Raw genomic sequence first — 15,546 nt, 5'->3', positions numbered from 1 at the left:
CCTCTCCCCTGCCCTCATGTGCACACCCCTCTGACCCCCAGCAGGACAGTCAGTGAGTGTGAGCGTGTGTGTAAGCGCGCACCTGCGCCCTCTAGGGGACGCCCAGAGGAATCGGCCCCATGGGAGGGGTGCGCAGGGGTCCTCCAGGACCTGAGGCGCTCTCATCCCAGAGGAAACCCCCGGGGAGGGGTGAGGCCGGCTGGGGGAGGGGTGAGGCTGGCTGGGGATCAAATCTAGGAGGACGCTGTTAAAATGCAAGGAGCAGAACCCAATCCCGGCGCCATGGTGAGACCCAGCCTCAGGGTGCAGAGCAGACCAAGATCCTGCAACGCTGTTGTTGGTCCGGGAAGCACTAAGGCTCCAGGGAGGCCTTCAAGGTTCACATAAGGGCCCCTCGGATGTTTGAGGCTGCTGCTAAGTCGCTTCAGTCATGTCCGACTCTGTGCGACCCCAGAGACGGCAGCCCACCAGGCTCCCCTGTCCCTGGGAGTCTCCAGGCAAGAACACTGGAGTGGGTTGCCATTTCCTTCTCCAATGCATGAAAGTGTAAGTGAAAGTGAAGTCGCTTAGTCGAGTCTGACTCAGGGACCCCATGGACTGCAGCCCACCAGGCTCCTCCGTCCATGGGATTTTCCAGACAACAGTACTGGAGTGGGTGCCATTGCCGACCGAGCGCTCCCAGATTCTAACCATCAAACCTGGAGAAAGACAGGTTTCCTGAGGAACCATGGGTGGGGCCCTGGGCACCTGGGGTACGCTGGAGGCAAACACATGGAAAACCCTCCAAGCCTCGCAAGCGCCTTGCGGCTGAGCCTGGCGCAGGGCAGCCTTGGGCCGACCCTCCAGGCTGGAGATGGGCTGAGGGCTGTGCCCACCTGGCACATGTCCCCACGCCTCCGTCAGAGGTGGCCGAGCACGTGAAAAAGAAGCGTCTTCGAGGACAAGGCGTGGAGCCTCAGAACCAACGCTCCGGGGACCCCCACCCCCAGAGGGGCTACCCTTCCTCCTTCCAGGACGGGCGCACCCAGGCGGCCCCCTCTCTCTGTCCCCCAGGGAGGCCGAGTGCTGGGCCAGGAGGTGCGTGGAGTAGAGGAGGCCTGGAGGGCTCAAGCCACGCGGGCGTGACGGGAGCCCCGGGGCAGAGAGGCAGGCGGAGGGAAGCCCCCCAACATGAGTTGTTGCGGTGGAGAGTGGGGCCAGGCGGCGACTCAGAGGGCAGAGGCGAGGAACTCCGGGCGGGTCTGCGCCTTCAGAGGGCTCCTGTTCGCTCCCCACCCCGTGTGCCCTCGTGGCGGCCGCGAGACAGGCACCCTGTGGTTAGCCCAGCGGCTGGAGGGCAAGGGCCCCCGAGCCCATCTCGCGCTCCCTGGAGCCGGCAGAGCACACCCAGCCGAGTTCCACCTCTCGGCCTGCCTGCACCCCCCAGTCTCGAGCTGAGCCCTAGGCGCAGTCACTAAACACATTTGTGGGGGGAGTTCCCTAGCAGTCCAGCGGGTAGGACTCGGGTGCTTTCACTGCCCTGGCCTTGGGTCCAATCCCTGGTCAGGGAACTAAGATCCTGCAAGTTGAGGAGCAGCCTAATAACGATAAAGAGAAATGCGCGTGTGTGGTTGTTACACAGCAGCAGCTGACCGATTCTGTCCTGCTTCTCTCTGTAGGCGGCCTGACTCGTCCACGCCAGCAACCCCACCCCTAAATAGCCCTGTCACTCTAACGGCCATCCCCCACCCTGACCTCTGCCCTGGATCCCATCTCTCCCAGGACACCAGCAGCCCCGTCCACCTCCTCCCCTTCCGAGCGGCCCTGCACCCGCCCTCCCTGCCATCTCCGCTGCTCTGGGGGTTTTCAGGCTGTTTCCTCTTCCGGGACGGCCCTCCCTGATCCAGCGCCACCATAACCTTCCCAGCTCAAACGTCACATCCTCCAAGAAACTCTCCGTGACCTCTCCTCCCCGACCTGCCACGGTTTGCACTTGGCACCTCTGGACACAGTCCTCAGGGTCCACGACTGAACCCGGGCAACCGTGTTGGCGTCTGCCTCTTTGCCTCAGGCTCTCTCCCCAGCTTCCTGGGAAGTGTTGGATGTCGAGGAACATGGAGGGCGGTGCCGGGGGAAGCACACGGCTGTCACACTGGGCTGGCCCCATCTATTTCCTGCAGATGAGGGCGGGCAGCAGCTGCCTGCCTCGCCATCCAAAGGACCCAGCCCTGGGCCCCCCCCCAGTCAACATGCACCCCACCCCCACCCGGGAGACCCTAAAGGACCCTGCTGGGCCCACGCCCACCCAAGCTCCACACCATCAGTGGCCTGGGGTCTCCAGACCCGTCTCAACAAGCAGCAGGGTGTGCAGCCTACAATCTGGAACTCGCTCCCGGGGTCTGGGAGGACCACAAGCCGAGCCTCATGGGGAGGAGCAGGTGGGTGGCCAGCTCATGGCAGGATGGTGTGCGCGCAGGAGGCTGCAGGGGAAGGAGAGCCCACGTCTGCCGGGCACAGGTGGCAGTTCCCCTGGGGCCTCGGGCCCTGGCCCCCAGCCGCCCTGCAGGAACCCGGCCCCGGCTACTGGTCTTCTCGGGGGGCCCTGGGGAGACAGGAGGGCACGTGCACGCGGCCGTGACTTTCTTTAAAGGTGCCCCTGTCACCCTCTGTCCCTCCGTCCCGCACAGGGCCAGCTCCCCGGCGGCTCAGGGTGGCCCCGGGGCAGTGCCGCCCACACCTCACCGTCTTTCGGGAGCACGGCCACACGGCTGGCGAGCCCCAGGGCCTCACATGCGTTGATGAACTTTCTCATGCTCAGGAAGCTGCACGTGGGCTGTCTGCCTGCAGTGGGTGGGGGCGGGTGTGGACCAGAGCTGCAGCGTCAGAGCCCCCGGTCGAGGGGTGCCCTGGCCCCTGGCACCACCCCTCACCAGAACGCCCCCCTGGCTCCGGGTCAGGGAACCGCAGCCGCTGGTGGGTGACGGGAAGCGTCAGCCGGGAGTGGGGGTCCCCAGACAGGCTCGGGAGGGGGGCCACCCTGCAGGGCCCGAGGGCTGCGGCCCCTGACTCACTGAACAGCAGCAGGGTCCTGGTGGTCCGGCCGGCCCGGCCCAGGCGCAGGTAGACCACGCTGGCGCTGTAGTCGGGGACCATCACGCGGAAGCCCTCCACGCCCCTCACTGGAAGGGAGGAAGGGCAGAGTCCCCCGCTCGCCCCTGAACACTGCGGTCCTTCCAGAGGTCCCCGGGCCCCTACCACCCGCGCCGAGGGGCTATCCGGAAGGGCAGCAAAGCCCCCCACCCCCAGGCCCAGGCTCCTGGGCACACGCCGGCTGAGCCAACTCTGGGCAACCGTGGGCTGACCCCACCGGCGCATGCTCTCTGGGGAGGACTGCTGGGGGCCGTGCAGTCAGGGGTCCCGTCCAGGGTCCTGGGGGCTCAGGCAGCCCTAGACGGCCCTCCCTCAGCCCGCCATGGCCCAGTGGGTACGCACAGGTGTTCCTGAACACCGGCTTCTTCCTGTCTTTCCGCAGGATTAGCGAGTGTGTTTGGCACCCCTGGGACCTGGGTGGGGGGAGCGGGCTGTGAGCTGGGGACCTGGGAGAACTCTCCAGGCTCTGCCATCCTGGGACATTCCAGCTGGGACCCGGGCCGGTCCCACCGCTCAGGGGAAATGCTCCAACACCCCTGCCCCCAGCCCCCCATGGGCTGTGGGGCCTTCTCAAAAAAGCAGCCACTTGAGTTTGACAGCAGGAAGTGATGGGGGTTTGGGGACAGTCCTTGTAGGATTTCCAGACTGACCTGGGTCTGGTCCCCCCACTGGCCCCCTCCCCTCCCCTGGCTCAGGGCCCCCCACCCTGGCCCACGCACCGGTGCAAGGCGAGCAGCACCTTCAGCTGGCCCACCTCCTGAACCTGCAGTATGCACGCGCCCAGCTTCCTCTGGCCTCGGTGCGGCAGCATCCCCTGGGCGTCGGAGGCGACGGCAAGCACGTACCAGAAGCCCGAGAACTGGAGAGGGAGCAAGGCCACGCTGGTCCCGCCCAGCCCAGGCCTCCAAGGGCCCCAGGGCCAATGAGCCCCGCCCGCAGCCCAGCCCGTGTTCCAGGACCGGCCTGGGTGCCCCGCTGCCTCCCAGGCCGTGGAGGCGGACGCCCAGCTGGTCTGGGACCTGAGGCGGCGCAGCGCAGGGGCCAGGGCGCAGGGTCAGAGCGTCCGGCCCACAGGGACCTCGGGGCCTTCTCCTCCAGCTGGCCCCCATCCCACCGGCTCCCCCGCGTCTGCTCGGCCTGTGCCCGGGGCCGCCCCCACCAGGACCTTCCGCCTGCTGGGGTCTCATTATTCCAGGGCTCGCCGGCTCACCCCACCTCCCCTCCACCCACGGGCGCCTGCAGGTGACTCGGCAGTACCCATCCCAGAGCTCTGGGCTTGTGGCCCACGGTCAGCAGTTGAGTTTTGAAGCCGCAGCCTGTCCCCAGAAGAGGTCCTCAGGACCAGCAGACCAGTGCCCAAGCCCCCCACCAGCCTGTCCCGGGCTTCAGGGGCTCTCTGCCTGCTGCCCTCACGCACCCCGGCCCTGGCGCCCGGTGACGGCTCCACGAGGCTCACCTTGAGCCAGTTGAGGTTGTGGGACTCTTGGGGGAGCTGCTCCTGCGCCCGGGGGCCCCCACCCAGCCCCAGCAGCAGGGCCAGCAGGGCCGGCCGCCAGCCCAGCCCCATCCTCACCACCTCAGCTGCCTGCCTGGACGGTGCGCTTAAATGCCCAACCTGCCAATCCCGCCGTGGGCGTCAGCCAACCGCAGCCATGAGCCGGCCTCGGGGGCCCACGGGGAGGGGTCTTGGGCCCTCCCCCCGCAGGCAGGGCCAGCCCTGCCCTTGGCCCTCGGAGCCAGCCTGGGACACCCCAGAAGACAGAGGCCTCGATCCCGAGGTCGCCTCCTGGGCCTCGGGTCACCGAGTGTCCCCTGGAGCCATGGTACCTGGCAGGGAGGTTGTTGGTGCTCTTGTCCCAACCCCACCCCCACCCCCGGGGGGACAGAGGCTGGACGGGGCAGAGTCACTCCACGGGGCGTGCACACAGGAAGTGAGGCCTCTGAGGGCGGGGCTCGGGCCATGCCGGTGCTGACACTGGGGCCGCCTGCGTGGTGCCTTCGGCAGGTCCTGACATGTGTGCACGTGTGTGTGTGTACACCCAATACCAGCAGAGTGAGAGGTGACCCCCGCCCCCCGGCGGCCCCTGCCCCTGCCAGGACTTCAGGACGCAGGAAGACAGACTCAGGCTCTCTGGTGTCCCTACCCCCATCCCCCGCCCTACCCCAGGGCCCCAGGAAAAGCCAAGCTCTCATGCCCTGGGCGCCCCAGCCCAGCGCCCTGCCCACACATCACCCAGACCACAGGGTCTAGCTCCAGCTCGGGAGGACGGGCCTCCTGTTGGCCCAGGGACCCGCTTGGACACACGAGAGACCCCGGGAGAGTTTGTGGAACTGCTTTATTTGAATCCACAGCAAGAGCCCCTGGGAGCAGGCGGCCACCCACCCAGCCCCTGGGCAGCTGGGTGAGGAGGGCAGCATCTGGCCAGCCTCCTCCGGGCCCCTGGGGGCTGCAGCGTTCACTGGAAACCAAGAGGAACACGGGTACCCTGGACTCGCCCGCAGAGACATCGGCTCCCCGGGGCCCCCAGCCCTGCCCACGGTAGAGCCTCCGGACGAGAGGGGCCTGGGACACCCAGGCACCTCCTGCCACACAGAGGGGAGGGGTGCTCGGGGAGGCTGCTTACCGGGAAGACCTTGTGTGCACAGGTGACTGGGGAGGAAAGGGGCCACAGTGAGGATGGCTGGCCCCTCGCCCACTGGCACCCGGGGCTCCACACACCGCCTGCCCCATCCACCCGCAGGTCTGACGCTGGGCATGGAGCAGGCGACCCCTTGAAGCCCCTCTGAGCTCAACCTGACTCCCCAAGGCCAGGAAGGTCCTCAAGCCTGCAAACAGCCCCCCAGCATCTGGCGACACTCACAGTCCCTCTGGAGCTCGGCCTGCTGCTGCGACAGGAAGCCCAGGCTCCGGCTCCACTTGGCGAAGCGGCCCAGGGCCTCCTGACTGGCCAGGGCCGTCCGGCCTGCGGGGGAGGCGGGAGAGCCGGGCGGAGGTGGGGGCGAGGAGGGGCCCACCCCCAGAACCCGACAGGCCCAGGACTCCCTGCCCTCTGAGCCCGGGTGGGTCCGGAGCAGGGAGGGGCTGTGCGTGGGGAGGGGGCGCCCTGGAGGTAGGCGCAGGGCCAGGGCCGGGGATGAGGCTGGTGGGAGGGGCGCAGCCCTGAGCACTCACTGTACAGCTCCACGGTGCTGAAGGCCTCCTCCTGGGCCTCCAGCTGCGTGAACACTATGGCGTAGTCCCTGAAGTTGGTGCCCAGCACCCGGTACTCCAGCACGCCCAGGGCTGGAGAAAGGTGCACCCGGGGGATGGGGGTGCGTCAGGCCCCAGGGGACCAAGAGCCCCCAGGCTTGGTCCACTCGGCCCCCCGCCCCCACCCAGCCCCAGCACACAGGCTCTCCAGGTGGTCGGGGGATGGCAGGTGAGCCCCAGCTCTTCCCGGGTCACCCTCCTCAGATCCGGTCCCCATGGGGGCAGAGGACACCCCCATCCGCGCCCACCTCCCCAGACACCATAGCTGGAAGGTCGGGGTCCCGCTGAGCAACTGGCCGAGCACCTCCCAATTCCCAGACAAGCGCCCCTCGAGCTGGGGTGGAGCTGCCCATCCCTGTCGCAAGGGGCTGACCCCGCACACAGGGGCCTGGGGACACAGCTGGTGTGGAAGGCCCAAGGCCACTGGGGGCAGAAGGCAGCCGGACGGCGGTCAGGGGACTGGAGGGGTCCCCACGCTGCCCCGAAGGACTGCGGCGGCCGTCATCCTTACAGGGATTCCCGAAGACCCATCCGGAATTTTGTCTCCGCAGCTCCACAGCCTGCAGGTGGCATCTCTCCAGCCTGGAGCACAGAGGGATCCGTCGTCACCCAGGCCCAGGGGCAGAACCGCCCGGACCCGGCCAGCGCGGCTGCAGGGGGCTGCCCCTCGGGGGCCTCAATCACCCAGAAACCCTGCTGTCAGCCGCAGGTGGCCCGTCGGGGCAGCAGGCTGGCTGGGGACCTGCAGAATCGGCTGCTCCCTCCCGAGGGACCTGCTCTGTCAGATCCACATGGAGAAAACTTGGGAGCACCACTGAGGGCGTGAAAGGTGCCTGAGACAAACGGGGTCTGCAGTTTGGGGCAAAGCGGCTCCATGTCTGAAGAGGCCAGTGTCCCTAAGCCGTCAACCCGCAAAATGAGCAGCAAGACGAGCTCACAGCCAAGTTCCCTGCAAGACCCAGGAGTCACGAGGAAAAGCCCAAAAGGAGCCTCACCAGCAAGAACCAGCCGATCCCTAACAATACGTACCGCGGAGCCGCGAGAGGGAAAGCAGCCAGACTCACTGGCGCAGAGGCGGCCTGATCGAAGGAGCAGAGCAGAGAGTCCAGAAATGAAGCAAAGTGCCCAGGAGGTTAGCGCGTCACGAAGCGAGCATCTCCGGCCAGTGGAGGAAGAGGGACCCTGGGCGACGGTACAGGGCAGCTGGGCGTCCATCAACGGTCACAGCTCGCAGGTCCCCAGGGCGTAGCCCCGAGCAGCTCAGAGATCAGAGGCCTCTCAGCTCCAGGGAGGTGGAAAGACCTCCTCACAACTACATCACAAGACCCAGAGGCCTTAAAAAGAAGCCGGAGTCACATCTACACAAACACAGAAAGAACTCTTCCTACCAAAAACTGCTCGAAGGTGTGAGAATAACAGACTGGGAAATAAATTTGCAACGAACCTTATCACAGACAGTAGCCAAAATCACCAATACCTAAGCGTTCTTGCATGTCAATAAAAACCTACCCAGGGAAAAAGATGCAAAAGATATGAACAGACCCTGGGCTGCGGAGGAGCCCCAGAAGGACAGGCCCCGAGATGCCCCCTCCCTTGCGATCAGAGGAGGCAGTAAAAACAACCGTGGGGCCATCGGTCACCCGTCAGACGGCCACCCAGTCTCACAGCAGCTCGGGGCACCCGCCTCGTGTGACTCGGGAAAAGGGCAGACGCACTTCAGCTCCAGGGGTTTGTTCCTCCCAGGCCAGGGCACCAACGTCCACACCCCTAGGTGTGTTTCCAGGTGCGAAAGACTAGAGACGGTTGTCTGCCCGTCAGCAGAGCCCTAGAAGGCAGCCCAGGGGAGTATTACTCGACTGTGGAAAAAGTTTCTCAGAAAAAGTCACATAGAGTCAGCAGATGACCCAATAATCCCACAATCTGGGTGTGTCTCCAAAAGAAAACAGGGTCTCAAAAAGATATTTGCACGCCCGTGTCTACAAGGCCCCAAAGCTGGAAGCGATCCAGACACCCATCAACGGGTGAAAGGGAGCTGGATGTGATCCACCCCTGCGGTGGAATATTACTCAGCCTTCAAGAAGGAAATCCCAACACAGGCCGAAACATGGGTGAACCTGGAGAATGCCGTGTTCTGTGAGATAAACCAGACACAAGACAGATGCAGGGACCTGCCCACCCCATCCCACCTCAGTGGTAAAGAGTCTGCCTGCCAAAGCCGGAGACCAGGGCTCAGTCCCTGGCCTGAGGGATCCCACGTGCTGCAGAGCCCGTGTTCCAGCACAGGAGAGAGGCCTGTGCAACTGAGAGCGGACGCCGCCCCACACCCCCAGAGAAAGCCGGCACAGCACCAGAGACCCAGCAGGGCCAGAGTGAGCATAAGGACACCAACAACATTTTTCCTTTGAAAAAAGACTGATGCAGGATCCACTCATGTGAGGCCCTAGAGGAACCAAACCCGCAGAGACGGAAGCAGACGGTGCAGCCAGGGGCTGCGGGAGCGGACGGGGAGTGGGTGTCTGGTGGGGACGGGGGTCAGTCTGAGAAGGTGAGAAAGTTCCGGAGATGGCGGTGAGGCTTGCACAAGGCGGGCGTGTTTGATGCCCTTGAACTCTGCACTCAAAACAGTTACGATGGTGAATTTCACGTTAGGGTTATCTTTCCACAGCTTTTAAAACTTTAAGAAAGGCAAAAGAGAATAAAATCTTCAATGTTTCAAAAGCGGGCAGAGAACCCCGGGGGCTGACACCAAACTGTGGCCTGCCTGAGTACTTAAGAGACTTGCATGTCCCTGAACATCTCCGAGGGGCCATCACAGATCAAAACCAGGGGCTGCCTGTCGGGAGGGGAGGAAAGACCCCTGCTGTCCGCCTCCCCGTTTCTTTATTTTTTGGCTGCACGGCACAGTTTGAGGGCTCTTAGTTCCCTGGCCAGGGATCACACTGGGGCCCTTGGCAGTGAGAGCACAGCGTCCTCACCCTTGGACCCCCAGGGAACTGCCAGGGGACTCTGACCTTCGAACCAGGTAAGTGTGTTTCCTATTTGAAGACCAATACGTGAAACTCACCTTAAATCACAAAACGAAGCGCCCTCTTGCCCGTCCTTGGGCCCAGCTGTCAGGGTGCGCCCTGCAGCCAGGCCTGGGCCCCGCCCCTTCCGCCCGGTGTGGCCCAGGTCCTCAGACACACGCGCCTCCAAGCAGCAGGCAGCAAGGCCGCTGACCGACGGCACCCACAAGCAGACGCCAGAAAGGGCTGGGAGGCCCCTGCCCCTGCAAGCTCCCTCGTCCCCTCACCATCCACGGCCGTCCCACGGGGCCTGGCCTTCTGGATGCCAACCTTCCGTGTTTGGATGGCTTTCTGCCAGCCTTGTTAGGACTCTCTGAGCCACGTGACTTTGGGGCTACAGCCCACGACGCGTGTGAGCCTGTGTTCACCCAGCACAGCGGGGCCCCCGCCCCAAGCCCCATGCCCTCTGTCCTGGCTTGTCCACGGCCAGACCATCCCCGCTGGGAGGCAGCTGCAGAAGGCTCGGCTGCGGGAAGGAGCAGGGCAGACGGCCTCCTCTCGGGACGGGGCTGTCGGCCGCTCAGGCTGCGTGATGACGCCAGGGCCGGGGTGGTGCCCACCAGCCATCTTGAGCTACAGGCGGGGACTTGGACACTTCAGTGACGCGGGTCCTCGGGGCTTCGTGGTCTCTGGGCTCTCCCAGGGACCCCTGGACCATGTGGGCTCAAATGCACAGACCCACCTTGAGCAGCCGCTCAGGAGGGCCTTGAGCAAAGAAGCGGCCTCTCCTGCTGACCGGAGCTGCTGCCAAGCTGCCAAAGGGCCGGGGCGGAGGGGGCGGCCAGAGGCTGTGCCGGCCTCGCTGGAGGAGGCATGAGTCCCACCCAGGGTGCCCCCCGGCCGGAGCCCAGGACGCAGACCTCGGAGACCCGGCAGAGGGTGGAGCTCACAGCAGAGCCTGGTGCAGAGGGAGGGGAGGGCGGGCCAGCCACCCAGCCGTGCCCCCCGGCCCCACCCACCTGTGCCGGGAAGCCCGCATCTTCAGGGTGTTCTGGGACGTCAGCATCACCTCGACCCCCTCGACGCTCCTCGTGGCCCTCTCCAGCGCGAAGTCCTTCCCCCCCGAGGCCACGGCGAGGACGTACCAGGACCCCATGAGCTGAGGGAGGGGACGCAGGTGAGGGGGCCGTCCCTAGAGCCCCAGCCCAGCCTCCTGCAGCCCCTGTGGACGGTCCGGGGGACCCGGGGGGAGCCCGGAGACCACAAAGGCCAGAGGACTCATGTGGCCCCAGGCCCGTGCCAGCGCGGGGGAGCAGCCACCTGCTGAGGGTCCAGCCTCCCCAGCCACACGGCCCGGGCGCTGGGCACTGAGACCACAGCCAGCAGGGCAGCCAGCAGCGCTGCGCGCATCCTCGCGAGGTCCACACGCCAGCAACCTGCCCGGGCCCGGGCTGAGCAGCCCTTCCTCCTCTGGACGCCCGTTTATATGGCTCTGAACACAGTGCTGTGGGCGGCTGCTCATGGCCAGGCTCCCTCCTGCCCCTCTCCTCATCCTCCAGCCGCGCCGGGGAGCAAGGAGGGGCTGGACCGTGTGCGGGGCCCCTGCCACATGGACACCTTCGTGCCAGCCCGGCTTCTCCAGCGCCCTCCACTTGGAAGCTTCCAGAATAAGCATCCTGCCCTCAGCTGCACCATCCCCTCCCTTCCAGGGAGCCAACGCTCTGTCGCTCAGTCTAGGAGGGTCCGAGGCCCCGCTCTTGAACCCAGGCCAAGGTCACTTCTGAGAAGAGAGGCAAGAACAAACAGTTCCTCCAGAAGCTGCGGTTTGGGGCATCTTTTGTTTTAGGCATTAAAAATACAAAAAGGTCCCCCCCTCGCCATTCTTTGAAAGCTCCCACATGCTCCTGGCCCACCCCCCTTCCTGCCCGACTGGCCCTTGTCTCCTGCCCCACCACAGCCAGCACCCAACTGGAACGCCCTGTGCCATCCGCCGCCCACCCGCCATCCGGACCTGCCCACTCTCTGGGCAGCCTCACTGTGATGCCTCCCACCTCTGCTCACCGTGAGCCTGGCCGGGCCCCCAAGGCCACATGAGAGCTTTCCCTGGACCGAGGCTGCCCACTCTGGGTCACTGGAAACCAACCCTGCCTGGGAGCAGAGGTCAGAGGGTTTGGCAGGATCTGTCTGAGGCCCCAAAACCCAAGTGGAAGTACCTGGGAGGACGCCCTCCCGGGGAAGGGGGCCCTGCAAACCGCAGCTCCCAGCCTCCTCTGCTGTCTGGCTTCCAGGGTGCTGTGGACACGGGACAGGCAGCTTGGAAAGTGATGAAAGATAAAGCTGTCTGTCCTGCGGGCCTTCGCAGGAAGGACCTCAGATAAGCCGCTGCCCCACCTCTGCCTCGGAGAAGGCAATGGCACCCCACTCCAGTCCTCTTGCCTGGAAAATCCCATGGACGGAGGAGCCTGGTAGGCTGCAGTCCATGGGGTCGCTAAGAGTTGGACACGACTGAGCGACCACTTTCACTTTTCACTTTCATGCATTGGAGAAGGAAATGGCAACCCACTCCAGTGTTCTTGCCTGGAGAATCCCAGGGATGGGGGAGCCTGGTGGGCTGCCATCTATGGGGTCGCACAGAGTCGGACATGACTGAAGCGACTTAGCAGCAGCAGCCACCCCTGCCTGGAGACAGCATGCGCCCTACAGGAAAGGGGGCCAAAGAGGGCCCATCACACACAGACCTGCAGCGAAGCGTCGCCCTGCCCCCAGGCCTGGAGGACCCCGGGGCCCGGGTCTCCGGCACAAACAGCCCAGCATGGGCAGAGGTGGCTCCCCATGGCTCCACAGAGGGGGCCCGGGGGCACTGGATGGGAAAGCGGGCAGGGCCTGAAGGACCCCAGCCCAGGAAGCCGAGCCAGAGTTCCTCCCAGCGCTCTTTACCAGCAGGCTGGATGGATGGGGTGGACGCCAGCCCAGGAGGGGCCCTCAGGGCAGGAGCGGCACGTAGGGCGCTGGCCACAGGCAGCCGTTGGCAGCGGGGCCCAGCTGGGATTTCCCCCGCCGCCCTGCGCCTCTCTGCCAGCCCCCTCCCCCGCTCCACCCTCGACCCCCTACTCTGCTCCCCAGGAGCAGGCAGCCTGCTGTGCAGGCTGGTGGACACTAGGGGGCAACCCTGGGCGCTGAGCCTGGAGGAAGCGGATGGGGATGGTGGCCACTCAGAGCTCAGTGCCTCCCGCATGGCCTCCGACCCAGCGCCGCCCTGGACCTTCCTGCTGGCTCCTGCTCAGCAGCCTCTGGGAGCCCTGAAACCCTCCCTGTCCCCCCCCAGCTCTCTTTGTCCGGGCAGCTGTCACCCCCCCGGCTGGGCTGTGTCCACTTCCGTGTGCCAGCCCATGGCCGGATGTCGGCTTCCTGGCATGACTCGCTGCCCCCCTGGGCATTTCTCCCCAAAGGGAGACCCCGTGCGCATCCAGCAGTCCCCCCCCAGCTCAGCACCTGGTAACCACTAATCTTTCCGTCTCTGTGGACTTGCTGTTACGCATGTCCCACAGGGGGCTCCTACACGACGCGGCCTTCGGGGTCTGGCCTCTCACCCAGCACCCTGTCCTCAAGGCTCATCGTGTCCTTATAAGGACAATCTTCCGATGTGTGGATAGACCACATATGTTTATCCATTCGTTGGTGGCAGTTTTGAAGCTTGGCAACCCTTCAACAGAATCCACAAGTGCTGACTCACTTCAGTCATGCCCGACTCTGTGCGACCCCGCAGACTGTAGCCCACCAGGCTCCTCTGTCCATGGGGATTCTCCAGGCAGGAATACTGGAGTGGATTGCAGTGCCCTCCTCCCGGGGATCTTCCAGACGCAGGGATCAAACCTGTGTCTTTTACGTCTCCTCACCGGCAGGCGTCTTCTTTACCGCTGGGGCCACCTGGGAACCCCAGCCCTTTAGCAGACCTCACCTCAGTGGAAGGCAGCTTTCCTTCTAGGGGACCCTTCCCCAGCTCAGTGAACCGCAGGCCCCATCTAAGCTCTTCCACCAGCACTGCGAGCAGCGTCTCTTTGCTACCGCTCTGTGGCCACTTCTGGGACTGCATTTTCTTGGGTCCAGGGCCTCGCCAGCTCTGGTCTGCCCACCGTCCACCAAGGCACCTCTCCTGCCGGTGCCCCCGTCCTTGTCCTGAGCCGCCACAAACCCCCTCTGCACACAGCAGAGCGTGCTCTAGCCTCCTCCAGGGTGCTGAGGCCTGCAGGACGCGATGGAGGCCCTGGCCCCCACTGAGCCGCTGCTGTCTGGGCCTGCGGTGCCAGGCACTCAGGGCCACCTCAGGCTGGATGTGGCCACACAGACCCTGCCCACAGGCAAATGCATGCTGTGAGGTTTCCAGCTGGCAGACCTAGGGGTCACAGCGACTTGGGCCTGACCCTCGTTCACTCACAAGGGTCAGTGGGCAGCGTCCACCGCCAGGCCCCGCGCTCCAGGCTTGGGAAACAGAGGCCGACGGGCGGCCTGCAGGCTGGTGTAGTTCCTGTCGTCTCGGGGTTCACAGGAGAGCACAGAACAAATAAACACAGGAGAGAACTGGGACGGCACCAAGGCCCCAGGACACAGACGGGCTGGGTTTGAGGAAGGCTGCTTACTAGGCAGAGGGTGAGAATTAACCCAAGTAGCGGGGACTCTGGTGAGGGGCTGGACGGGACCAGAGGGCCCCTGGGCCGGAGGGTGTGAGCAAGAGGCCCCGGGCAGGGGGGAGGCAGGCTGGACTGACTGCTGCGGAGCTGGGCGGCACTGGGCTGGGCTGGGCGCCGGTTTGCACTTGGGAGCCTGCACTCGGGGCGGGTTTGTGCTTTGCACCACAGTGACTCAGGAGCGTCTCAAGCAGGGACGCATCAGACTGATGCTCTACAAGGTTTGCTCAGGCTGCTGCGTGGAGAGTGGACTTCGGAGATGAGGGGGCCGGGGAGGCAGGAGGTGAGCGGGCATCGAGAACTCGTGACAGAGTCTCCCGACCCCGGCAGGGAACACGCTGGTGGCGGGAGCGTTCCCCGTGGCCTTGGAAGCTGCCCCACACCTGAGACTCAAGGGTGTCCATGGGGGATCTGCAGGCCGCAGTGACCTGTCCCTTGATCCCTGCTTGCTCTCACCCCACAGTTCTGTGGTGAGAGTTTGGACCGCTGCCTGCCACACTCGGATCTTACCTGGGGGCTTCGGACACATTGTCTCCCTGCCCCTCAGCCCAAGAGCTGGCATCTGGGAGCAGAGTTCATACAGCCTACCTGCCTACCTATCTACACTCGGCTCATTCCAGGCACTCAGTTCAGTTCAGTTCAGTCGCTCAGTCGTGTCCAACTCTTTGCGACCCCATGAATCGCAGCACGCCAGGCCTCCCTGTCCATCACCATCTCCCGGAGTTCACTCAGACTCACATCCATCGAGTCGGTGATGCCATCCAGCCATCTCATCCTCGGTTGTCCCTTCTCCTCCTGCCCCCCAATCCCTCCCAGCACCAGAGTCTTTTCCAATGAGTCAACTCTTCGCATGAGGTGGCCAAAGTACTGGAGCTTCAGCTTTAGCATCATTCCTTCCAAAGAAATCCCAGGGCTGATCTCCTTCAGAATGGACTGGTTGGATCTCCTTGCAGTCCAGGATACTCTAAAGAGTCTTCTTCAACAACATGGTTCAAAAGCATCAATTCTTCGGTGCTCAGCTTTCTTCACAGTCCAACTCTCACATCCATACATGACCACAGGAAAAACCATAGCCTTGACTAGCCAGACCTTAGTCGGCAAAGTAATGTCTCTGTTTTTGAATATGCTGTCTATGTTGGTCATAACTTTTCTTCCAAGGAGTAAGCGTCTTTTAATTTCATGGCTGCAGTCACCATCTGCAGTGATTTTGGAGCCCCCCAAAATAAAGTCTGACACTGTTTCCACTGTTTCCCAGTCTATTTCCCATGAAGTGATGGGACCAGATGCCATGATTACCGTTTTCTGAATGTTGAGCTTTAAGCCAACTTTTTCACTCTCCTCTTTCACTTTCATCAGGAGGCTTTTAGTTCCTCTTCACTTTCTGCCATGAGGGTGGTGTCATCTGCATATCTGAGGTTATTGATATTTCTCCCGGCAGTCTTGATTCCAGCTTGTGTTTCTTCCAGTCCAGCGTTTC

The 15,546-nt window shown here is 64.1% G+C and overlaps 2 protein-coding genes across 2 annotated transcripts; both read right to left on the bottom strand.

The window, feature by feature from the left end:
* Window positions 1-2,213: 2,213 nt before the first annotated feature.
* On the bottom strand, window positions 2,214-5,005 carry LCN10 (lipocalin 10). The gene is made up of 5 exons (XM_042245416.1): window positions 4,586-5,005; window positions 3,849-3,988; window positions 3,472-3,542; window positions 3,051-3,158; window positions 2,214-2,820 (listed from the first exon to the last, which is right to left on the bottom strand). The coding sequence occupies exons 1-5, from the start codon at window positions 4,694-4,696 to the stop codon at window positions 2,639-2,641; spliced, it is 612 nt and encodes a 203-aa protein (XP_042101350.1). The 5' UTR covers window positions 4,697-5,005; the 3' UTR covers window positions 2,214-2,638.
* A 443-nt stretch (window positions 5,006-5,448) lies between these two features.
* On the bottom strand, window positions 5,449-12,411 carry LCN6 (lipocalin 6). Its single transcript, XM_027968314.3, has 7 exons — window positions 11,446-12,411; window positions 10,705-11,164; window positions 10,404-10,543; window positions 6,891-6,961; window positions 6,302-6,412; window positions 5,991-6,092; window positions 5,449-5,779 (listed from the first exon to the last, which is right to left on the bottom strand). Exons 2-7 carry the CDS (start codon window positions 10,792-10,794, stop codon window positions 5,586-5,588), a joined length of 708 nt encoding a protein of 235 aa, XP_027824115.1. The 5' UTR covers window positions 10,795-11,164; window positions 11,446-12,411; the 3' UTR covers window positions 5,449-5,585.
* Window positions 12,412-15,546: the final 3,135 nt, after the last annotated feature.

This window comes from Ovis aries, chromosome 3 (assembly GCF_016772045.2).
Source record: "Ovis aries strain OAR_USU_Benz2616 breed Rambouillet chromosome 3, ARS-UI_Ramb_v3.0, whole genome shotgun sequence".
In the NCBI taxonomy this organism is placed as follows: domain Eukaryota; kingdom Metazoa; phylum Chordata; class Mammalia; order Artiodactyla; family Bovidae; genus Ovis; species Ovis aries.
Note: the sequence above shows the minus strand (reverse complement) of the source record. Positions and strands in the feature narration are given on the sequence as shown.